Source organism: Micropterus dolomieu, linkage group LG11, assembly GCF_021292245.1.
Source record: "Micropterus dolomieu isolate WLL.071019.BEF.003 ecotype Adirondacks linkage group LG11, ASM2129224v1, whole genome shotgun sequence".
In the NCBI taxonomy this organism is placed as follows: domain Eukaryota; kingdom Metazoa; phylum Chordata; class Actinopteri; order Centrarchiformes; family Centrarchidae; genus Micropterus; species Micropterus dolomieu.
In genome coordinates, this window is record NC_060160.1 from 29,941,390 (window position 1) to 29,966,480 (window position 25,091).

The window sequence follows — 25,091 nt, forward strand, 5'->3', positions numbered from 1 at the left end:
CAGGTGTGTGACTGTTAACCACCAGCTGGTGATGAAGCCACAACTGGAGAGCAGGTTAACGCCCACAGGCTCTGTTGGAGGAGAGAGACAGATAGAGGGAGGGAGAGAAAGAGAGAGAGAGAGCAAACACAGACAGATAGGGCCTTTCCGAAACTGCTTGCTCCTCCTTCTCCCTACCTACTTCCATTCTGTTTGCACGTTCATGCGGAGGGTCCGTCACATTGAGTGCCATCCGAAACCAATGAGGGTAATGGTAGTGGGTTGGTAAACCGTCCAATGCCGAGTCAGCACCGATGCTGGCTTGTTGAAGGTGTGTAACACCCTTTGCTGCACGATGGGGGAACTTTCTTTCAAATGTGAGTTCCGTGTGACTTCGTCGATTAACATGTAGGATTTTTATATTCCAAAACTACAATAACATTTCATATCATCATTCACAGGTTAACAACACTGTGTTTAATAAAAAAATGATCTTGTCTGATAGACTGTTGTTTTTATTGAATCATATTATACGAAAATCTTCAGCCAAAACAAAATAGTCTACATTAAACATCAGAATAATGGAACATGACACAACTACATACACAGGGGGATCACGTAACAAAGGCATTAAAGAAAAATAGTTAGCCTAAGTCTTCATACGTTTAATTCTTCAGACAATATAATGCTTCAATATAATGCATGATTTATATTGAAATGTTATATTGGTAATATATATATATATATATATGGGCAGGTGTCACAACAGGGGGGCCATTAAAGAAAGTTTTTTTCCTTTAAATTAACTTATCATTTAATTGCATACTTTTCATTTTCTTCATTTCATTTCGGTGCTGTCTCACCGTTGTCCTCAATCTGGTTTAATGTTTTACGTAATTGAGCAGCTTATCAATAGTTCATTCAAAAATCAAGCACATGTAGTATTTGCTTGATTGGCTCAGTATGCATCAAGATCAGTACCAGAGGATGGAGTACATTTTGATTGATACTTTCTGTCCTCCTCTTTAGTCAATACTTCTGGTGAGGTCCCTGCTGTAACCATGGCATCCCAGGTGAAGCAGCCCCAGGGGCGTGGCCTATCGTCTCTATTTTCTTGCTGTTTCAAAGGAAGTGACCAACCAGAGATCACCTACTGCCATGACAACATCAACACTGTGGCTGTACTGGAGCCCACTCTGCCTATGCCCCCCCTTCAAGAGCTGGACTCCATGTTCATTGAGCTGGTGGTGAGTACAAGACCAGAGTAAGTGTTCCTCTTCTGAACACCGGGTATTTCTACAGTATGTGCCTTCAGACAACCATGCCTTCATCTCTTCCCTTTCTATCTTTTCTTTCCTCTGTCCCAGGATGAACTGGACCTCACAGAGGAGCACAGAGCAGACATGTTTGCTTTGCCAGCAGAGAAAAAATGGCAGATCTACTGTAGTAAGAAAATGGTAATAATATATATATATACACAACAGCCAACATATCTGTGTTGGCAGTGTATTGAGCTCCTGGGAAGTTGCTTGTTGCCATCACTTACGAGTTTCATATGCCTCAAACGAACTATTACTACTGGGGTGGCTGGGGCTCAGGAGGTAGAGCTGGTTGTCCTCTGATCACAGGGTTGGCTGCTCAAAAACACCTCCTCCTGTCCCCCATGTTGAAGTGTCCTTAGGCAAGACACTGGACCCCAAACTGCCCTCGATGGTTGGCCAGCACCCTGCATGGACCCTGCTATCAAGTGAATGGGTGAATGAGCCACTAAAACACTTCGGATGAAAGCGTTATGTAAATGTGGCCATTTACTGATTCAAGCAAAAAATAGATGTTTCAGCCAATAAAATCCGTGTTTACTGTTTGCTAGTCCCCCTTCAGCTCTACTAAGGCTTCCTGCCTTTCCACCAAATAGATTTTTCTGTCTCCATAAGTGACAAACTGACAAGAATCAGAAAACCAAAATAAAAAAAGTATTTTCAAAAACCTGTGGGTGATGTCTCAAATCCCCATGATGTCCATAGTTTCATTTGTCTTGTACTACAATTCATGGCTATATCTGCCTACAAGTAGTTGTTTGGCATGGCAGCTGGAATCATGCACCCATTCTGAGTACTTTTTACAAACTTCTTACATATAAGTGCCATACCTAGCCATACATCATGTATAATACTTTTTCAGTAGTTGTATGCATTTTCTTTGTTTATATTTAAAAAAGGCTAATAGTCTACATATGACACATGGATTTGTTTAGCATGACCCTGACCTTTGTGTCCGAATATATGTGCATTCCAGGAGGCAGAGGAGAAAAAAGGAGCAACCAGCTGGCCAGAGTATTATATTGACCAGCTCAGGTCCATGGCTGCTGTGAGTTCCCAGTTCATTCCATACGCAGACAGACAGATTTTGCTTTATTGCCAATTTTCTTTGTAAAAAATATTGATAATTTCTAAAACTGTTACCCCCTTGTAGTAGTATCCAAAAGGACAGTGTTCAAATGACAATGCATACCAAATCTATTTCAACAGTCATTGTACACATGGAGGCTTTGAGTTTGGTTATTTTTCATGATGGATATAACGGAAATACATACATTCAGTGATAAATATATTATTTGATTTTGAATTCTAATGTTAATGTAGCTTAAAATCAGCTGATATCACAGAGTGCACCTAACCTACACTATAAACCACCAACATTTAGTTCTAGTGAAGAGCCAAAGGCAAAAATTGTGGGGCATTGTTTTCTTCCTCCCAGAGGAAGACTCTGCTGGCACTGGAGGATGAGGAAGAGCAGGGAGGACATACAGTCGTAGATGGTCTAAAGACAGCACTGAGGACACAGTCAATGAGGTAAAATTCCAGTTCTAACACACTCGTTATTCTGAAAATGTAGATTTCCCAAAGCTTACCTTTCATTATGCTCTGCACTGCGGTGAAGCTGCCATTCTTATCGATCTCCCCCAGGTTTGTGACGCGATTTATTGACTTGGATGGCCTGTCTTGTATCCTGAATTTCCTCAAGTCAATGGACTATGAGACCGCAGAGTCTCAGATCCACACCTCCTTGATTGGCTGCATCAAAGCTCTGATGAACAACTCTCAGGGCAGAGCTCATGTCCTAGGTCACTGTGAGAGCATTAATATCATTGCACAGAGTCTCGCCACTGAAAACATCAAAACCAAAGTAGGTGGAACACAAACAGCACATGGGATACTTTGGAACTTTCTTGGAAGCAGATTTGTTAGTGGGGGAGTTGGTGAATGCAGGTACTTTGTGGTTGTTTCTTATGTGCTGGTTTGAATTTAGGTTCTATTATACATGGATAGATCACCGAAAAGGCTGGGTCGGTGGCATACTTCTAGTGATCTTTTTTTTGACAATAATCTGATTTTTACAAAGATCTAAGGAGATTATATTAGAGAGGGTGATCAGAATGATGTACTCAAGTCTCAAGTCAAACAGTTACTGAAAAGTTTTTTATAAATCATTTCGGTCAAACCTTTACCATGTCCCAGTAAATAATGATGACATTATTTCTCCTTCTCATTTGTAATGACCATTTTTCTTTGTCTCCTCAGGTCGCAGTGTTAGAGATCCTCGGTGCAGTATGTTTGGTGCCAGGAGGCCATAAGAAAGTACTAGAAGCCATGCTGCACTACCAGAAATTTGCCTCGGAGAGAACACGCTTTCAGGTCTGCTTTTGTTATCTTGTGTGTGCTTTGTTCAGTTTTCTGTAAAGGATTATGCAAGTCTGGATAAAGCAGTTTCTTGAAAACGTGGTGGTATTGCCATCACTTTTAATGCATTTTAGGTGTTCAGTAATCACTAATAATATAGAATCCACTAGACAAACACGGCAAACAAGACAGGACACATAATACCAATGCTCACAATGACATAGATTTACATTTAATTCGTATAAATATAATTTTTGAAATATGTAAGATTTGTCTTCAAAATCATTAGGAATTATCCTCCAGTGACCATCAGTTTGTGGCAGAAAGTGATTGGTATCATCATATTTGAGTCCACAGCCAGTAGGGAAAGCATTTGTTTTAACATCCAAACTAACTGACCACCAATTTTCTCTGTTAAGATCAAATGTGTACCCATATTACATTACAGTTTACAGTGATTTCTAATTTGGAGGCCAAACTGACATTATCAACAAGAAGAGCAAAAGCTATTTATCCATGCAAACAGATTTTTTAATGGTAATGTATAACTTGAATATTTTCTTTCCTGGGCACAGACCCTGCTGACAGATTTGGATAGATCCACAGGTCGTTACAGAGATGAAGTTAATCTGAAGACTGCCATTATGTCCTTCATCAACGCTGTGCTCAGCCAGGGAGCAGGAGAGGTGAAGAATCATTTATCTGTGTCTCTCTTCAAGTAAAATCCTCTGCTTTGAATATCCGTTTCTGATGTCAAATGTCTTGTGATATTTTGTCATGCAGCATGATACAATATGATACATTGTTAGTACCCTCTTTTCTTCAACATGTACCATCTTAAAGACATTACTCTTTATTTCTTATTATCAACAATAGTCCATCTCTCTTTGCTTTCTGACTTCCCTGCTCTGCCTGTTGCTCTCAGCCCCAAGCACATTGGTTGCGACTGAAGACGTAAATCTTTAAAAACAACTCACAAACAACGCACTGCAATGGCGTGGCTCATTGATGTGTGATAAGAGTTTTTTCAGAGCTCTGTGGCAGAGAGGAATGAGATCCATCAAGCTTTTGCAGAAAGATGGTTTGGATTTGTTAACGCTAAAAATGAATGCTTCCAGTGTAAAATGGGTTAGACACATATACTGTCTGTAGTACATTCTGTCAAGTGTTTTACATATTGATCAAATCTTAGGTAAAGGTACATGTCTCTATACCGTTTATTTTATTTACAGCTGCATTCAGTTGTCCCTTGTTGGAGGGTTTTCCTGCAGCCTCTTCCGTGTGAGGGCTTTCTTGAAGTCTATTGAGCTGGTAGATTAATAGATCTAGAAAGACATTACTCATGCCACTACCTGATGTTTTCTGCTGTTTGTAAGGAAAGCTGAAAAAATTACTGTGATCAGGCACAAGTGTAGCTGCACTACTGTACCACTAGTGACATCTGGCCTATCTCCACCTACTGTCTACCAAAAAGATACCTATGATGATTACATTATATTATTCCATGATATGTTGATTACATTATTTTCCTGTTGTGTGTGTGCATGTGAGTGTGTTTTCAGACAAGTCTGGAGTTCCGTATCCATTTGCGCTATGAGTTTCTGATGTTGGGCATTCAGCCAGTCATTGACAAATTACATTCCCATGACAACGACAACCTAGACAGGTACATCAGGTGCACAAAAAGGTGCTAGCATCAATACTGTGTCATGGAACTTATGATAAGTAAGAGGTCAGGGGAACATATTCATTTGTTATGTGTATTGTTGATTTCAGACATCTGGACTTCTTTGAGATGTTGAGGAATGAAGATGAGCTTCTGATGTCCAAACGCTTTGATGTTGTAAGTCATTTAGACAAAACATTATACTCTACAAGTGCTTCAGTATTGTTTTCTATATATTACATCCTTTAGATCCAGTGACCAGCCAAAACACAAGCTCTCACGGATAAACACACTGAACCTCATTAGTTCTGGTACACACCACAGGAAATTTTATAGATTTTATATCTTGTAAATCAAAATAACATGCAGCATATTATTATTGCAAGTTGTAGTTAACAAATATATACCACAAAAGAGTAGTTTTCCAGTGTTCCTTTATAATAAAAGACTCTTGTAGCAGCTCATCAACATTACATTTCTCTTTTATTGTCAAATAGAATATGAAAATCAGATGTGTAATGTGTTACACACCTGATGATGTCTTTTGGTACGTTGTCTCAGGTCCATATAGAAACTAAAAGTGCCAGCCAGATGTTTGAGCTAATCAAGAGGAAACTGAACCACACTGAAGCTTACCCTCATCTCCTGTCTATACTGCAGCACTGTCTCATGATGCCATGTAAGACTGTCAGTTTACTTATTTCCTTTTTATTTATTACCATAAAATGATCCATGACGGTAGCAGCTTTTTCCTCTGCTGACTCCTGTCTGTCCGTCTGCAGATAAGCAGAACAGTTCCACACTTCAGTACTGGGTGCTGCTGGACAGAATAGTTCAGCAGCTGGTTCTGCAGACAGACAAAGGTGACAACCCTGATGTCGCTCCACTGGAGGACTTCAACGTTAAAACTATTGTACGCATGTAAGTTTCCAGCTTTCCTAACTTGGTGTATGAGCATCAGTGCTGTTAACTACAGTTTTTAATTCAAACAAAAAAAACTATATTTCAGTTACATTTCCAACAGTTGTTTATGGTTGCTCAGCAGTCTGAATGGTAATCCTTTTAGTTCTATTAGTAATATTACACAATCATAATGAATCAGAGAAATATTGTGTAATATTGTAGCAACCCAACATTGATTTGAACAGTTAACCATAAACCTAAACCTAGCACCATTTACCTCTTGCTGCTGACATAGTAGAGTAAAATAACTACATGAAAGAAGTACAGTAAGATATTTTTAAGTGAAGCATAAAGACATGTTTCAGATACTGTACTGTAACACAAAAGGTTCTATTGTTCTTAAGATGTAGCTTGTGGACGAATGCAGGGTCCAACACTTGTGTGTGTGTGTGTGTGTGTGTATGTGTGTGTGTGTGGTGGTATTAGTAGATGCAAATCATGTTTTTCAGTCGCGTGTGTTTGCGTCTATAGGCTCGTCAAGGAGAACGAGGTCATCCAATGGAAAGAACAAGCAGATAAAATCAGAAAAGGTAAGTTGTCTGAGTGCGTGGATGAGCAGGTTGGTGGACCCAAATGCAGGACACGAAGGCTGACTGGTTCAGTTCAGGGATTTATTAAACAAACAAAAGGCGAGCTCACTTACTATAGAGTGGCTGAGTGCATAATCCAAAATAATGATAAGGTGATCCAACAGAAAATCCAAAACGGGTATAATTCAAAATCCACAGAACCAACAGAGTACAGGCAGGAAACAGGCAAGGCAAAACTAGCTACAACCATAACAATGACAAAGACTGAGGGAAAACAGGCAACAGAACAGACAAGACAAGTAATTGAGAAACACAGGCAACTCCACAAGAAAGAACAGACTAAGATAACTGAATAGAACAGAACAGACTAACACAGAATGATTATAAACAAATGAACAACAAATGAGGTAGAGATCACAATTGACACTTAGCATGAAAGAAACATCAAATAATAACAGAATGAGACAGGAACTAAGGCAGGCACAGATCAACACCAAACTAAACAGGAAATAGACTGCACTAAAGGCACAAAGTAGACTACAAACTAATGATAGAGTAAAAGACTAATAATAGAGATAGACCACCGCATAAGACAACAGACAGGACTGAAAACCAAAGCAAAGACACAGATACAAAACAGAATAAAAAGAACAAAACTGACTGAGAACTAACTAAGCAGAACAGATGATAGGACTAAAATCCCCTGGAGGCTAGTCCATTGGTGTTAGAATGTTATGAGTGAATATTAGTCTGTTTGAGCTTCTTAGGCTCAGTGAATGAATGTGAGTGAATGGTGAATGCAATGTAGTGTAAAAGCGCTTTGAGTGGTCGCAAAGACTTGAAATGCGCTATACAAATACGGAGCATTTACATTGCCATTCACCCACAAGATAGCTAGAGCCCCCCTCCCAAGTGATTTACTTATTTATTTATTTTTCCTCTGGTACATTCTCAGTATGTATTTATATTTAACAATGTCCAATTTTTGTACCTTTCTGTCTCCGTTGTTTGTATTGTTTTTTTTTGTCTTGTGTGCGGCTAAGCAAGCAGTGAGGGGCTGGGGGTGGGTTTAATAGTACAGACTCTTGATGGAATGGGGATTGGAAGGATATAGGAGGTTCATATCCATGTTCTTGACTTGATTGTTGTACAACTGTATACACTCTTCTTGCTCACTAAAAGAGTAAAATCAATAAAAAGATTTGAAAAGAAAAATAATTACAATAATATATTTATTTTCTTTATTAATATTCTCTTTTCTTTTGTTTAAATGAATTCACCACAAAACAGTTTAGGATCTTTACAGTTTTACATTTGGCTTTGCTAATTTCACTATGTGATTAACAAAACAAACTAGACTTGGGTATATCAGGGTCCAAGGGTCCAATGCAACTAAGAACCGAAGTCCTGGTAAATAAGTAAAAATGCTGAAAGTGCTTGTTTGTTGTCTTCAGCACTGTTCCATCACTCATCATCTGTCCTAACAGCACTGCCATCACTAATTATACTTTGAATATCTCAGCTCCAGTTAGTAGAATGAACACCATCCTGTAAGTCACTCGTTTGTAGCTGTCTCACTTTCTCTTCTCTCCAGAGCATCAGAACTTGCAGCAGCGTTTGGAAAAGAAAGAGAGGGAGTGTGAGGCCAAGAATAAGGAGAAAGAAGACATGATGGCAATGCTGAGCAAGATGAAAGACAAACTTGAGAGAGAGAGCAATGACCACAAGCAAGCTAACTTACGAGTGGCAGAGTTGTCTGCTCGGCTGCAGCAGCTCACTTCAGTATGTTTACTAACACCATATACATTCAGTGATCAGTTTCACACACAGCATCAATATAAACATACTTTTTTCTTAAATTTATCTTCTACAACCTGGAAAGAGTTTTTCGTTTTCTCACAGCTACAAGATTCCAGCATCACAATGCTTATGTCTCGGCCGTCTGTCTGTTAATAATGAATCCATTTTTGTTTGATAACGTTATCGTCTCCTCTGTTCTTCTGTTAGGCCTCTAGTGTCCCCGGAGGACCTCCAATAACTTCTGGTGGTTTAGTTTCTGCTGGTCCTGTCCCATCCATCCCTCCACCTCCTCCCCCTCCTCCTCCACCACCTCCTCCACCACCTCCTCCTCCAGGAGGCCCACCAGCTTTTGGCATGGCTCCATTTGCCCCACCTCCTCCTCCAGGAGCTCCACTAGGAACAACCCAGAAGAAGAATATTCCTCAACCATCCAACCCACTGAAGTCATTAAACTGGAGCAAACTGCCAGAGGTACACTTTCTACTGCTGTTATTGTACTATTACACATACTGCATTTACTACTGCAGTACTGCTACTACTATTACAATTGTTACTATTACTTCTCCTCAGTCATATAAAACGACTAAGGCTTCTAGTTTTACAGCAGTGTCATCCAGCACTATGCTGGCTGTAGACCAGCGGCTGTCTGTGCAAAGCTGTCAGTAATAAGACAATGGTAAGGTAATGGTAATATACTGATATCATGAACCTCATCAGAGTTACCTGAGGGCTTCTGGTGTAGGTAACAACACTCATGAAGTCATTTTAAAAGTAAGAACATTTGTCTCCTACATTGTCAAATCAGTGTTTACAGAGAAAACACTATGATGTTAGACAATACAGGTGTCTGAATATCTGAACCAAGATGTCATGTAACTGTGAGCTCCAAAAATGTAATTTAAATCAGCAACATTACCTGGCCATCAGCTGGAATTCTTCTCTGGACACTCCACCTACATTAACATGTCGTTATCATCATCAGCAGGCCTTTTTACCCACTCTGTGACGGGTTATGTATGCAGTAAACATTTTCAATATAATCCTGAAAATCTATATAATGACAAAGAATACAAGTCATGTTCAGTCCTTACAGAATCACAGTCAGGTCAGTCAATCTCAGTCAGTCCATACTGAGAGATAACAATATTGTTTTAAAGAAAACTTAAAGGTACAAGGTACATTTAATTGTCATAATTATAACAGGGTTGTAAATTGAAATGCCATTTGTAGTTCCCAGACAATATGTACATATATATACGGATGTACGGCCTAAAGTGGAATGTGTTCACCACCTGGTGCAGAGAACGGGCGGTGGACCCAGTTACCTGCTCGGTAATTGTGATACTGGAGTTCCTCCAGCACTGTTTCTCCGTGGGCCTCTCCCCGTCCACGCTCAAAGTGTATGTGGCTGCCATTGCAGCATTCCACGCCCCTCTGAGTCATGGGCCCTTGGGGAGGCTTCCACTGGTCGTGCGCTTCCTCCGTGGAGCCCGGAGGATGAGACCCGTGACTCGTTCCAGGGTTCCCACCTGGGACCTGGCGGTGGTTCTCGAAGCGCTAGATGAGGCCCCCTTCGAACCCCTGGAGTCGGCTGAGGCCAAGCACCTGACCCTTAAGATGACCTTTCTCCTTGCTATCACCTCTCTGAGGAGGGTGGGGGATCTCCAGGCACTTTCGGTTTCTCCCCGATGCCTGGAGTTTACCCGGGGAGGGTCAGTGCCATCCTGCACCCCGGTCCCTAAGGTTCCGGCCAGACTGGCAGGGTCCACGGAGCTGCAGGCGTTTCATCCCCCACCTCATGTGACGGCGGAGGACGGGACACTTCATCTGCTCTGCCCGGTCAGAGCACTGAGTATTTACACTCTGAGGTCCTCCCGGTGGAGGAAAGCAGACCAGTTGCTGTTGTGTTTTGGGTCCCTCAAGGCTGGGCTCCCCGCTTCTAAACACACCATCAGCAACTGGATTGTTCAGACTATTTCCCTGGCCTATCAGGTGCGCGGTTTGCCTTCACCTATGGCCGTAAGGGCGCACTCTACTCGAGGCATGGCGGCTTCTAGGGCCCTCCTCGCAGGGGCGTCACTCCAGGATTTGTGTGATGTGGCTGGCTGGGCCACCCCTCACACTTTCATCCGGTTTTACAGTCTGGACCTTCCTTCTGCACCCGGCACCCGTGCGCACTCCTCCTAGTCGTGCCGTCAGGTTCTGCACGCTGGGGGGCAGGCAGGGTTTCGGCGCGGCCTAAGTGGGTATCTCGTTCCCATTTTGAGTTCCCTCGAAGGGGAACGTCTCGGGTTACGTATGTAACCCTTGTTCCCCGAGTAGGGGAACGAGACACTTCGTCGGTCCACCACACCTCACCCCGCCTGGAGTGCCTTGCTTCTATAGAAAGGGCTAATGTGTCCTATGTGCCGGCGTGCTTATATACCCCCTCCGGTTACGCCGTCACACACTACCGTTCTAGTAACACCAATAGGATTTGAGTAGTTTCATTCATAGTTCAGCCCTGCCACGTCCAGAGGCGTTTCCATAGTGTCGTCACCGACGCAGTGTCTCGTTCCCCTTTTCGGGGAACAAGGGTTACATACGTAACCCGAGACGTTTCTGTGTGGGGTTTGCATGTTCTCCCCGTGTCTGCATGGGTTCTCTCCGGGTGCTCCGGCTTCCTCCCATCGTCCAAAGACATGCCGACTAGGTTGATTGGTGACCCTAAATTGTCCTTAGGTGTGAGTGTGAGTGGTTGTCTGTCTGTGTGGCCCTGCGATGGACTGGCGACCTATCCAGGGTGTACCCCGCCTTTCGCCTGATGTCAGCTGGGATTGGCTCCAGCGCCCTGCGACCCTGTACACAGGAAAAGCGGTTGACAATGGATGGGATTTCAGGAGTCCAGGTACACCCACCTATGCCTGAGATGACGTTTTGGAGCTACGACACACTTCCTGGAAAATACCAGCATCATCATTCCGAGAAATGCAACAGTTTGCAGAGACGATAACCAATTTTTCGGATGTGCGCTCACTACTAAATAAAATGGATGAACTTTCTGCACTGGTTAAATTTGACTCTGTTTACCGGAACACAAGCATGTTTTGTTTCACTGAAATGTGGTTGTCTGAGAACATTATAGTGATGGAGACTAAGTCTGGGCTAGACCAGCTAAAAACCCAACAAGTCTTCACCACTTTGAGGAACTTGCTAAGATAGTCAATAAGTTGTAGTCCAACTTCTCTGGAGACAGTCAAAAATCAGTGCAAAAAAGTTTTTATTCCAATAAAAGACAAAATTTCTTGTTACATCCTAGCAGGCATCAGTTCAGGATGAACTGAATGTGCAGTCAGCGAACACCATCTTTTAGAATCCTCAATCTTAGGCAGTGTCTTTGTTCAATAATGCCTTTGATTCCCATCTTTTTCCCCAAATATGTTCTTAATTTTTTGGAACCTTCTACTGGGGTACTTTTCCACTCCAAAATCTTTTCCCTCTATGTTCGCTGACTGCACTCTTTCTGGCTAGTGCCGATGGTGGATTTCTTATCCTCTACTGCCATCTGGTGGCCACTTTAGTGTACTAATTCACTTTATTAATCATTCTACTTATGTTTTATCAAATTTAACTATGTTTAACTATAAATCTTTGTAACAATATGGTTTTTATATTTTTTAAATGCTCTAGTTCTTAAATTCACCATTAGAACCACGAAAAGGTCAAATCGTACCTTTTTAAAACACATATATGCATAATTTGACACCATTAAAACTTAAACAAATAAGATTATATTTCAAAAAGGTTAACATGTTTTTCTAGTCTCACAATCATTTTAAATCAACCATGGAGCTCAAAAGACCCTACTGCAATCCATTTTATCATTATTCTTAAACGTTTACTGACTTTTCACTCTCTAAGGGCTTGGACTTCTAGGGTTTCCAAAGTGGCCCTTTCATTTATCGTTCTTGGTACAAAATCTCTTGCAGGTGGCTTTTCTTGGCAGATGATGGCCATTATCTGTCAGAACGGCTCCTTGAAGCTACTATTCTTGGCACGAAATACTCATTATCTCTCATTGATGGTCATACTCCCTTTTTTCCAGTGGCATATGCCTGTCATTTAGCTGCATATACTTTCAATCCTAACATCGCCTCCTCCACACATCACCTGCACTCTTATCTCTTTCAGGCTTTTGCTTTTGGAATTATTAATAACTGAGTGTAAACTGCTTATAATAGTTGTCTTTTTGTTAGAGCACAAATAATGGTGAAATGATTCAACTTGTGGAACACACTTTAAAACTCAAAGTATATAATATAATACTTACATCAATAAAATGATTACAAATGCTTTATGGAAAATATATATGCACAACATTAGACACATTTACATTCATATATTTTGACTGGGACACTACTTTACAGTTCGAGAGAATGGCTGCGCACAGCACTACAAAAATATCGTTTCATCCTCACTATTTAATTCGCGAGTTCACACAACTGACTTCTGTTGCTGATTTAAATTACATTTTTGGAGCTCACAGTTACATGACATCTTGGTTCAGATATTCAGACACATGTATTGTCTAACATCATAGTGTTTTCTCTGTAATTCTTGCCTATGTCCCAGGATTTTATTCATGGACTTTTCATCTGCTTTTAAAGAGGTGGTATTATGCTTTTTGGCTTTTCCCTCTCCTTTATTTAGATATATATCTTTTTTGTGCAAGCCCAAAGTCCAGCCCAAAGAGAGTTCCCATCTCCCACAGAAAACTCTGCCCTGAACTGCTGAACAGCTCGTTTGTATTACAGCCGTTTCCCTTTGAAGTCATAGGGATGAAAGCCATATCCGCGTCATGTAACACTCTCCAAGCAACTACTCCGACACGCCCTCAAAAACACTGGTGGAAAAACACTGAGCTGCAGCACACAGCTCTCCTCTCCCTTCCAAACACTAGCTACCCTCCAGGCAGTCAGTGGACATAAAGTTGTTCTTGTGATGTAGAGACAGAGCTCAGTTATAACTTTATGGATGAAGATACTTTTGTTACAGATTAATAACTCACCACTCTGAAACTCTTGCTCCAGTTCATGTTGCTAAGCTGGAAAGGGGAACATATACAGCTGAACCCAAGCCGTGTGTACAGGCTTCTCACTGACCCGCCCTACTCTGCTTCTGATTGACTAGTAGTCCTTCACTAGGAACTGCGCATGTGCAACTCCCAACAACAAAAGAGGAGCAGCAGCAATGTGCAGTACGATAAAAAATATGGTGCTTTTTGAAAAATAAACCATGTAAAGCTGTTCGGGTACAACCCCTAAATAAGATTTTGAACCTGAAAATGAGCATAATACTAACCTCTTTAATACAGTAAACACAAACACACTTCTGCACCACCCCCATGGACTACAAGTCAACACAACACTGGTTATATGGATTTATGATTTTTTAAAGGACAGACCCCAACATGTCAGAGTAAATTGTCTTCAATCCAGTGATGTCTTGTCACCCATCCTTTCTCCACATACACATATGACATTACCTGCAAACAACTCAAACCCAGCTGTTAGACATTTACAGTCACGCAGTAAAAAGAAAGGCAGACTCCATCACTAAGAACCCTTCACACTCCTTTCAGCTACTTCTATAAGGCCACCCAACAGAGCACCTAAGGCCAAAAAAAGAACCCACACAAACTCTTTCATTCCCACTGCAATATCCATTTTAAACAAGGCCAAATAAACTGAGACTAATTTTTTAATGCAGATTTGCACTCCTGCTCTTATTTATGTCTATGTTTTCTGTTGTATGTGAGCCCCTAACCTAAGACAATTTTTTATCATTATGTGTTGGACAGTCAAGTTTTTTGAATTGAGAGAGAATTTGAATAAACAGAAATATATTGCATGTTGCAGTGCTGAGGTTATTTGAATTTAAGAATCTCATAACCTGGGAGAAGAACCTGCTCTGCAGTCAGGTGGTGTGGCAGCAGCAGAAACTTCTATATGTCTTCCCAGAATGCAGCAGTGTGAACAGGCTGTGGCTGGGTGGGTACTGTCCTTTAGTATCCTTTGGGCTCTGTAGACACCTCACCTCACTGATATCACTGATGCTCAGGAGATGGGTACCAATGATCTTCTGAGCAGTTTTAATCACCCGCTGCAGAGCCCTCTGGTCCTGGGCCGTGCACATCCCATGTTAGTGATGTTTCCAGTCAGGATGCTTTCTATTACTCCACTGTAAAAGCTGACAAGCAAGAACCACATGTGGATTCATCTGATGTTGAAAATAGTTCCCAACAAATGCATTTCCTCCTGTTTTAGTAACATTTGTTAAGAACTACAGTAAGCAGCTGTTTTTAGGAAATTAGTGAACCTTTTTTAAAAGTGAAACTATGTATTTGTGAGCACAAATTTACGTCTTCAGTAGTAACCAATTACCTTGTGGCTGACAAATCTATAGAATAACCTCAGACTGATCAGTAATCAGTGCATTATTGTTTGTTTCAGAGCAAGACAGAAGGAACCATATGGAAAGACATCGATGATCTCAGGGTGTTTGAAGTTCTGGATCTAGAAGAGTTCCAGAGGATCTTCTCGGCTTACCAGAAGCCACAAGTAACATATTCCACCCTAACACTAAACATATAACATCCCTGCCTTCCCTTCGGTAACACTCATTCTCAGTAATTTTCTTGCTTGCATTTAATTTTATGTTCAATAATTCTTTGTGTCATTGGCACATTTATTCATCCATGTATACATGTCTTTTAGTTGAATTTACTAGTTAAATTGTCAAGACCTTTTTTTTGGTATACCTATTCTCCATTTCATACCGTCCAAGATATGCACTCAGGCACAAGAGAAGACTCATTCAAGAGCCAAGAGCAGTTGTGGGTGCCAGTCATTTTTTAGATGCTTTTCTCAAGTTTATCAGTATTTTTACACTTCCTAGTGATAAACAATATGTCTCAATGTTGTATTGTTTATACAATTGTACTGTATTTTGTTGCATTCTAATACTTTTTTATGTATTAACAGAAGGATGCTGAAGATGACCATACTTTTTCTAAGAAAGTCAAGGAGCTGTCAGTAATCGATGGTCGCCGAGCACAGAACTGTAACATTCTCCTCTCACGGTAAAAGCCTCTGTAGGATGTCAGTAATACAGTACAATTAACTGTTGCTGTTGGAGGTATTTCAGAAACTGCTGATCTACTGGGATTTTCACACATAACCATCTCTAGGATTTACAGAGAATGGCCCGAAAAATAAAAAAAAAGGAGAAGTGGAACAGGAGATTTGCATTGTGGATTTGCAGCCAACAAATCTGCTGCAACTGCATGATGCTGTCATGTTAATAAGGACCAAAGTCTCTGAGGAATGTTTCCAACACTTTGTTGAAAGTATGCCACAAAGAATTAAGATTCTGAACCGCCAACCTTCCGATTAACAGCCAACCCGCTCTACTTCCTGAGCCACAGCCGCCCTGTATATGGTCTATGGCGTATATGATGGCAGTTGTCAAATCATCAGATTTGGCCCACAGTCCGCTGCTTGCTACCCCGGCATAGGGTTTTTGAGCTGTCATTTTTAGTATGATATGAATATTTTTTAATCTAAATTTGTGTCACAGGCTGAAGCTGACCAATGAGGAGATCCGCCACGCCATCCTGACCATGGATGAACAGGAGGACCTACCTAAAGACATGCTGGAGCAGGTGCCAAGACATACACATACACATAACACAGACTGAAGACACAATGGACATACTAAAAATGACATGTACCATGATTTATTCAAAAAGATTTTAGCAACGTAATTCACCTTTTGGATTTGGGATAATATTGGATCAGTTCGGCAACAGTGATGCATGTCTGCTGAAACATTCTTATCTATTTTGGGCTCATTCATGTGTGATAAATAGTTACATAAAGAACTTTTCAAATCAAATGCACGTATGATAGTTTGTGTGTATTTGTCTGTGTGTAAAGCTTCTGAAGTTTGTTCCTGAGAAGAGTGACATTGAACTGTTAGAAGAACACAAGCATGAGTTGGAACGTATGGCCAAAGCAGACCGCTTCCTGTATGACATGAGCAGGTACACGCACACAAAACCCCCCACACACAGCAAGCCTGGATATGTCGACATGGCAGTTTCTCAGCAAGAACACGTGAGAGAGACCGTACTTGTTTAACTCCTCAGTCGATCCTGTGTCAGAATCAGAATTGGGTTTATTGCCAAGGAGGTTTATACAAACACAGAATTTGTATTGGTATTTTGGTGTATAACAATAAATAGATTAAGATTTTAAAAAATAAGCACTACAAAAGTCAAGAACTGTAGTTTATAGTTTGTGCAGGAATGTGGAAAATATTGACCAGGGAATGTGCAGACTTTACAGTATGAAGTAGAAGTATATTTGTGTGTTCAGATTTAATGAAATAGGGATTTACATCAAGTGATATACCAAATATTGCTCTATCGCTTCCTGCTGGTACAGTTGCCAGTGACTCTGTAGAGACAATTTGGATCCACTCACAATTTTCTTTTTCTCACTCAGCATTAACCACTACCAACAGAGACTGCAGTCTCTCTACTTCAAGAAGAAGTTTGCTGAGAGAGTGGCTGAGGTGAAACTTAAAATCAAAGGTATTCTTTTCTGTCTCAAATCATCAGTAGTTCGCATCGGATAAATGGACAGTAAATGTTTGAGAGGGTTACATATGAATTCATTTGGATAAATGCATATCTCTCTATAAGTGTCTTTAAGCTCTGTTTTGGATCCCCTGCTGAAGATATTATAAGATATCATATATTACAATATTGATTGTCTGTCACATGTATGACATTCCCTCCTTGTCTCTGTGGTTTCAGCTCTGAGTCTGGCATCCAGGGAGGTGACTCAGAGTGGGAACCTGCGGCAGCTCCTGGAGGTGGTTCTGGCCTTTGGGAACTATATGAACAAAGGACAACGAGGAAATGCCTATGGATTTAAATTATCCAGTCTCAACAAGATAGCTGACACCAAGTCAAGCACTGACAAGTACAGTTCACAACAAGGCTATCTACATTATAGGACTTTTTCACAGAAGACATTTTAACATGTGACTGTAGGAAAAGTACTGCTTTAAATAATACAGTGAATTATGGCTGAATTTATTTTCAGTGTCCTGGTATTGTTTATTCTGACTCACTGTCACACTGTCATGGCTTACTGGGACACTTGAATAGAACAGATCTATTTTGTTATTAGTAACACATTTGTTTTCCTACTATTAGTGTATGACCAGTCAAAATACCTCCTGTGAAGAAAAGCCTATTTGCAAGTTGAGTTATTTCTTCTGAAAGCCGCTGAGAAGTGATAAATGGTTCATTGTTAAATGAATGTGGTGTGTTTGTAGAAACGTCACTCTGCTCCACTACCTGATCACTGTACTGGAAAAGAAGTACCCTAAGGTGGCAGCTTTCAATGAAGAGCTACAACATGTACCAGAAGCTGCTAAAGTCAAGTAAGTACGTACAGACACACAGACTTTTTGTCAGTGGCTGTAAATGTGGAATGATTTGTTCAAAATATATTGGGCACCTTGTAAAGTCATATTTATAAAAGCAGGATATTTAACCGTCTCAACTTTTAAACCAAGTATACAAGTAGTGTAGAACAACACTGGGATGGAGACTGGATCCAAGAAACTGTTCCAGTCTAAGAAAGGTTTATTAGTTTAATGCAGCTGGCAATGACTGACTGTCATGTTAATCATTACCTCTACCCTCCCATGTGTCTATCTGCCTCTTTCACTATCTCTCCAGTATGACAGATTTGGAGAAGGACATTGGCAATCTGAGATCTGGCCTAAAGAGTGTTGAGGTGGTGAGTAAGCTCAGTAGAGTGATTCAAAGTCAGTTCCGTATTCAGTATGATTAATCGCCCAGCGACCTGTTTATCCGTTGGGAATAACAAATACTTGCATATTTGAAATCAGTGTGTCTGTATCTGTACATCTAACTGCATGTATCTCTGTCTGATGTGTGTTTGTCCCTCTCCAGGAGCTGAAATACCAGCAGGCTCAGTCCCCTGAGGGCCCTGCAGATAGGTTTGTCCCTGTGGTCAGTCAATTCATCACTGTGGCCTCTTTCAGCTTCTCTGATGTAGAGGAGTCACTCAGTGAGGCCAAAGAAGTGGTGAGTGGGCAACAGATACTGTTCACATCAATTTTGTCCATTTTCTGCTCCTGCATTCAAACACTTCATCATAACAGCAGTCTCATTGTGGTAATAGGTTGAGTAACTGGTAACCACTCCTGGAAATAGCTTTTCAAACTGCTGATGTGAAGATATGTCAATGGGTTGCCTATTAATATTCATGTTTGCCTTCATATTACGTTACAGCATCTATTTCTAGGCCAAATCTTTCTGTCACGAGAGCACTGTGGTTTGTCCTCGTGTATAACAAACAAACAAGCACTGAGCTTAAATGTGCTTCCACATAGTATAGAAAGTGAATCTGTAGCCTTGACCACAAGAGTGAAGCAAATTAACAAATTATGTCTGTTGTTGAAGTTTGGAAAGGCACTGAGACACTTTGGAGAAGACCTGTCCAACCTGCAGCCGGATGAGTTCTTTGGGATCTTCGACACTTTCCTCACAGCTTTCTCAGAGGCCAAATCGGACAACGAGAACCTGGCCCGTCGCAAGGAGGAAGAGGAGAGACGGGCCCTCATGGAGTCACAGGTTAGAAGACAATATCAGCTCAGATAAGAGAGATTTACTGTAGGCAGACGTGTGAAAAGCATTCATTTGAAATGGTACATACTGTATTTCAATTGTTCTGAAGCAGGTGTCTGTTACAAATTAGGTAAATGAAAATTATTCAATCCTTTGCATTTGAATTTACATTCAATAGAAGATTGCACAACAACTGACATTGCCTACCCGCTTTCCCCATTTCCATATACTGATACACCTCATTCATGAATAAATGTCTGGTAAAGATGTTAAATGAACCCTAGCCATCCATCCTCTCCTGTCATGATCTCACTCTCCTCTCCAGCTGAAGAGAGACAGGGAGCAGAAGGCGAGGAAAGCCAAAACAAATCAAGAAGAGACAAATGAAGATGGGGAGTTTGATGACTTGGTGTCTGCTCTGCGCTCTGGAGAGGTGTTTGATAAAGATCTGTCCAAAATGAACCGTGGAAAACAGCGGAGAAATAACATGTTCGACAACAGCCGGGAGAGACCAGTAACGAAACTAAACCAGTAGCAGGACACTTCATGGACAGCAGCACTTCACTGGGACTGTTAAAGCACTGCTGAAACACATGAAAGTCTTAGTAACACTGTTGTGGGCGTGGAGTTATCTTCGCTTAAATCCACATAATGGTTCATGGGGCAAGTTTGTGTACAGAGTACATAAAGATACCTATACATATATGTATATACAGTATATAGAAACAGTACAACCATTTATGTACTTTGGCCCTTCATTGTGCTACCATGCACTAAGACTATTGGTTGCTCATCTTTAAGCCATTTGTCATGAGAACTGTCTTGTTTTACGCTTTCATAAGGTTCATAAGGGAATAGTTCAACATTCATTTTACCTTACTGTAAAGACATCACTCTGTCCAACATAAAAAACTGAATTTGTTTTTTCAGTAGAACAACATATAGCATACTACGCACACTGCTTCCAAAATCAGCAGTCTTCCAACCCCCAACCTCTCAGGCCATCACTCAGTCATGGCACTCACCACAGCACATGACCCTGGACACCCCCTCATCCCATTTTTCACTCTACTCCCATCTGGTTTCAGATACAGGACATTTAGATGGAAAAAGGCACATCAGTAGGAGTTATGTCATAGCTCACTAAATGTATGCATATGTATTAATGGCACTGGATTTATGCGAGTTATGCACTGTAGAAATATACATATCTATTTTAAGGATGCACGCATAATGCACATGCGTAATGACATTGAGGACAAGTCTATCATTTTGGGAAATACACTTATTTGCTTTCAAGCCTCTATGGCCTGAATACATATATGAAGCTCCTGCCAGCAGTTAGTTAGCTTAGCTTGAAACAGCTAGTGTGGGTATGTCCAAGGGTAACACAATCTCCATAGTCACCACACAGACATGAGACTGAACCTACAATTCTAATCTAAATCTCGAACAGTAAGTAAAGATGTGTATTTCGCAAACAAATTGCAGTTGATGAAACAAAGAGACCACAAAGTTTTCCTGTATAAATTCAACTTGCACTACTCTAGTTTTTATGTGAAAAAAACTCTTTTAGTTGTGTGTGTTATAAGAGTGGCTGCTGTCTACATCACAGAGAATGAATGGTTGACTTAAAGTATGTTTGGCTTTTTCTGTCCAACATTTATCTGCAGGATATTTTGCACAGTAGAAAATTATATATAACTGACCACGATTTCTGATGTGGCTAATAATGAATAGATTAGACCGAATGAAATGTGGTTTTGTTTTGTTTTTTTGTGTTTTTTTGTTTGTGTCTTGTCTCAAAGTTTCTTCAGATAAAGTTCAACCTTTTCAATGTGTCGGTGGTACAGACAACAGCAGACGCTGGAGCTGTGTCTAAAGATTCATTCTCTAACAATGTCATTTACAGTATCTAACTTAATGAATGTATTTAAATGGATTGACCTGAAGCAGAACACAGTAATATTTGTCCTGGTGTAATAACTGAAAAAGATTTTTCCAAAACTAACTCAGTCTTCTTTGACTGATTGTAAGTGTTTTATTGTTAAGCATTGTAAGTAACCAACAACAAACCTATAATGTATGTTCTCAGGTAGATTATGTTATGTAAATGATGGTGTTTATAATATGCCTTGTAAGTTTTTACACCTCTGGTTTAATGATTTAAAGATACCAAATACTTTTAAGTGTAATTTAATTTAAAGTGTATCAATAAATAATAATCAATAAACTACAAAATACAGCTGCCACGCCATGTATCAAAATGAACTATTGTATTTTTGTAGTTCAAAAATACTAAATACTTTTCCAAGGAATCGTGAAATCACTTTGTCACCTTCTGTTGTCCTCTTTGATCTTTCCCTTCACCAGAACACTGACTGAGCTGATTAAGTTTTGAGGAATCACTACTATTATTGGAATTTAACTGCATGCAAGACAGGTAGGTAGCTGCCAGAGATCAGTTATATTTTTCAGTGATGATGCTACCATGAAAACTGTTTCAGGAGTGCACTCATGTCTCTGCACATAGGCTACTGCCTCTCCATGCTCTTATCTCTGCCTCCAATCTCTTTCTGACTAGCAAAAGAGGGAGAACAACTTGGAGGCATGCATTTTCTGTCACTCATCCAAATCCTTGATCCAGAGATCCAGTTTAGTGAACACAGTAGCCCCCTAGAGAGAGTCAAAAGCAGAGGCCATGAGTGGTAACAGGTGTTTGTTCTTTCCTGTGATATTATTCAGTCCACTGTAGTCAATGCAGGGTCTTAAGGAGCCACCCTTCTTTCCCACGAAGAAGAAGATGATGCCAGCCTCTAGAGAATCTTTAATAAAAGTATCCTTGGCTTAACTTGAACTGCTGCATGACTCGGTAGGACTCTCCTCCCTCCTAGCAAGTCTGCCTGTTTGATGGATGGTTTGGGCAGGAGGCCAGGAAGTGACGAGTGATGCAGCGCTGCCGCTCCTCAGGATCCAAACAGTAGCGACTCAGCTGCATGGGCTCACCTCCAGATGGTTCCTCCTACCGCTCCAGTCAGCTGAGACGGAGAGACATCACTGCTCTAAAGTTGTCGCCGTTCTCTCCTCTGTTCCTGGAGCCGGTTGTCAATGTGGATAGCCAGGGAGAACATTTACAAATCAGTAGGTTCAGGATAGGAAATCATGTCCTCTTTTATTGACTCACTCAATCCTTTAGTGAAGACTGCTTGCACGGACACCTAGTTCCAGCCACTTCTCACTGACAGTGTACAATACTCAAGTGGCAAACTCAGCCACACTGAGAGAAAGCAATCTCATAGACGCATCTACCCAGATGGTCAAATACCTTGCAGAGCTTACATAGAACATAGCATAAGAAGACGTAGATGATGACTGTCTCTCCCAAACTGCAGATGCCCACTTCAGTGCTTATCCCCGTAGTAAGCCTTAGTTCGGTCCTGGCTTCTGATAGAACACCAAATCACACTGCATTAGAAAACGCTGACAATGTTGAAATTACCATTGTACCGTTCAAGCTAGGAACCCCCGGTTACCGGTTTGGCTGGGGGGCTGGCTCTTGAGCCAATGCTGGTATGGATGTTGGTGCGGTGCAGGAGTGGCGATGGCGGTGGTAAGTTGAGTTTGTAGAGTGGCAACCATGGTGTAGAGGTTTTTAAGTCCCTCCATAACTCGCTGAAGAACTTGACTGTGCAGGCCCAACAAAGTGACCTGATTAGTTATTTCTAGCCGGACTGTATCCAGATCTGCTGGGTTCATGCAGGACTGGTGTAATGAACCCAGAAGCAGACACGAGACAATCCGGTAAGTTAATCAGTTTACCTACTTAGTTGTAGGCTTGGTAAGGGACATCTTTTCACATCAGAGTGGCAGGTTGGAGTTTCTAGTCTTGCGACCACTTAAAATGCTTTTATACTACGTCACATTCATCGTATTCACACACGTTCATACACTGATGGCAGAAGCTACCATGCCAACTGCTCATCGCACCAGAAACTAATCATTCACACACAGGGAGCAATTTGGGGTTCAGTATCTTGCCCAAGGACACTTCGACATGCAGACTGGATTAGCTAGGGACACTGATCATATCAACATGCTTTCATAATCTTTTGAAGTTTAATGAATGTGCCGGTTAGAATTAATTATCATAGTCACTGAGTCAACAATTAATTGCGGACACCAAATGGGCTTGCCAAAATAACGCTACGGTTTCAAAAAAAAAATCAAAAAGAAGACAACACGCTCAACTCAAGATGGGACCTTGAAAACTGGGTGCTGCAACCTTACTGTAGTAATAATAAAAAATACACAGGTGGGGTTAATTATTGGAATTAGAATTGTTAATTGACATAATTAATTTTAAAAGCTAAATATGGCGAAGAAGGGCATCTTGCACGAATGTCCGTGTGGCAATATTAAACAAATAACAATTAGTTTTACAACAAGCTGCCAGATGGCTGTTTATAGTGCCTTTAAATCCTAGCTCACACTACACGATTTTTAGCCCGATTTTCCGCTCGGCGAGCTCAGTGACCGCCAGGCTGTGATCAGGAGTAAATCAGCGGTCGATCGGCGGGCGCCAGTTGTTATGTGTGAAATGCACAACAACGCATCAAAACGGCTCCCTGACACATTTCTGACACATCGCAGACGTCTGCCAGATATCTAGCATGCCAAATATCTGGAAGAATCGGCCAACTCGACATCCTCTTCCAGCCAATGAGAGCAGGCAGCTACTTTTCACTGCAAAACACTTTTAACTCTCCTCCAGCTCTCTCTGTAGCTCAGACAATCCCTGCTACCTGCGTGTGCTAATCCATCTTTTCACCCAGATTCTTTGTCTTTATAATTGCCACCTTTATAATAACAAACAACAGCTGTTTTTACTGTTTCACATTTCACGTGGGTCTTCTTGACGCAACGCAGTTTAGAGACCTGCGTCGGGTGACGCAGCCACTGTCAGCTCGTGTAGTGTGTGACCCCCTGTCACCGATCAGTCACGTATTGTGAATGCCACAACGACTTCAAGACTCCCGTCACACTGAAAGTCCTGCAGTCTGCACAAGGCTTAAGATTATCATGGTTAGCTACTCACACTACGGCTTGCTAACGTTAACTTTGCTGTCCAATTTAAGACACCAGAATGTTAAACAAACTTGATTCACATTGAGAAATGAAACGGCAGCCTCCTCTTTTTTATGAAACATTCTACTTTCCCCACTTTCCGCCACTGGCGCACATTCATTTTAAGTTGCTGAATTCACTTTTCCAAGATAGCAAGTACCAGGCAGGAAAAAAACAGTTGTTGCTTGGATATTCAATATTCATGTTCTTGCCACACAACTCTATCCTCAATCATTTATCTCTTGCCAATAATTTGTACTGGTGAATTATTTACGAGAATTACAGCCTAACCAGGCTTCTTTTGTTATTTACTAGCTCCCGCAGCTTGTTCATGTTTACATGGATGAGTGTGACTGGGTTTGGTGTGAAAAAGCTGAAAAAATAGTGTCTTCAGTTAAATTTAGAAAGTGGTATCATTTTTGTGTTAATGTTCATTTTAACAGTGAGTACGATGTTCTGGGAATGATTTTGACTAAAAGACATCCGTGTGATTGTGAAAACTCATTGTATGTCAGCGTTAAAAGTATAGATGGTGTTCTCCTCACCATAGTCGGTGTATCCAGCTGTGTGTAGAGAACGTGCCCTCTGAAGGATTGACACTGTTCCGTGATCTGGCTCCATTTACATAACAAGACATT

The 25,091-nt window shown here is 41.0% G+C and overlaps 1 protein-coding gene across 1 annotated transcript; it reads left to right on the forward strand.

Moving 5' to 3' along the window:
- Nucleotides 1-1,040: 1,040 nt before the first annotated feature.
- daam1a (dishevelled associated activator of morphogenesis 1a) lies at nt 1,041-19,997 on the forward strand. Its single transcript, XM_046061924.1, is given in 25 exon segments — nt 1,041-1,226; nt 1,347-1,436; nt 2,275-2,346; nt 2,737-2,831; nt 2,946-3,165; nt 3,561-3,674; nt 4,235-4,345; nt 5,222-5,325; nt 5,436-5,502; nt 5,887-6,004; nt 6,108-6,246; nt 6,760-6,818; nt 8,413-8,600; nt 8,826-9,089; nt 15,110-15,245; nt 15,633-15,738; nt 16,236-16,320; nt 16,595-16,701; nt 17,165-17,253; nt 17,479-17,647; nt 18,006-18,113; nt 18,415-18,475; nt 18,652-18,786; nt 19,165-19,335; nt 19,655-19,997. Coding segments are annotated over 25 exon segments (3,204 nt in total). The 3' UTR covers nt 19,865-19,997.
- The last annotated feature ends 5,094 nt before the right edge of the window (nt 19,998-25,091 follow it).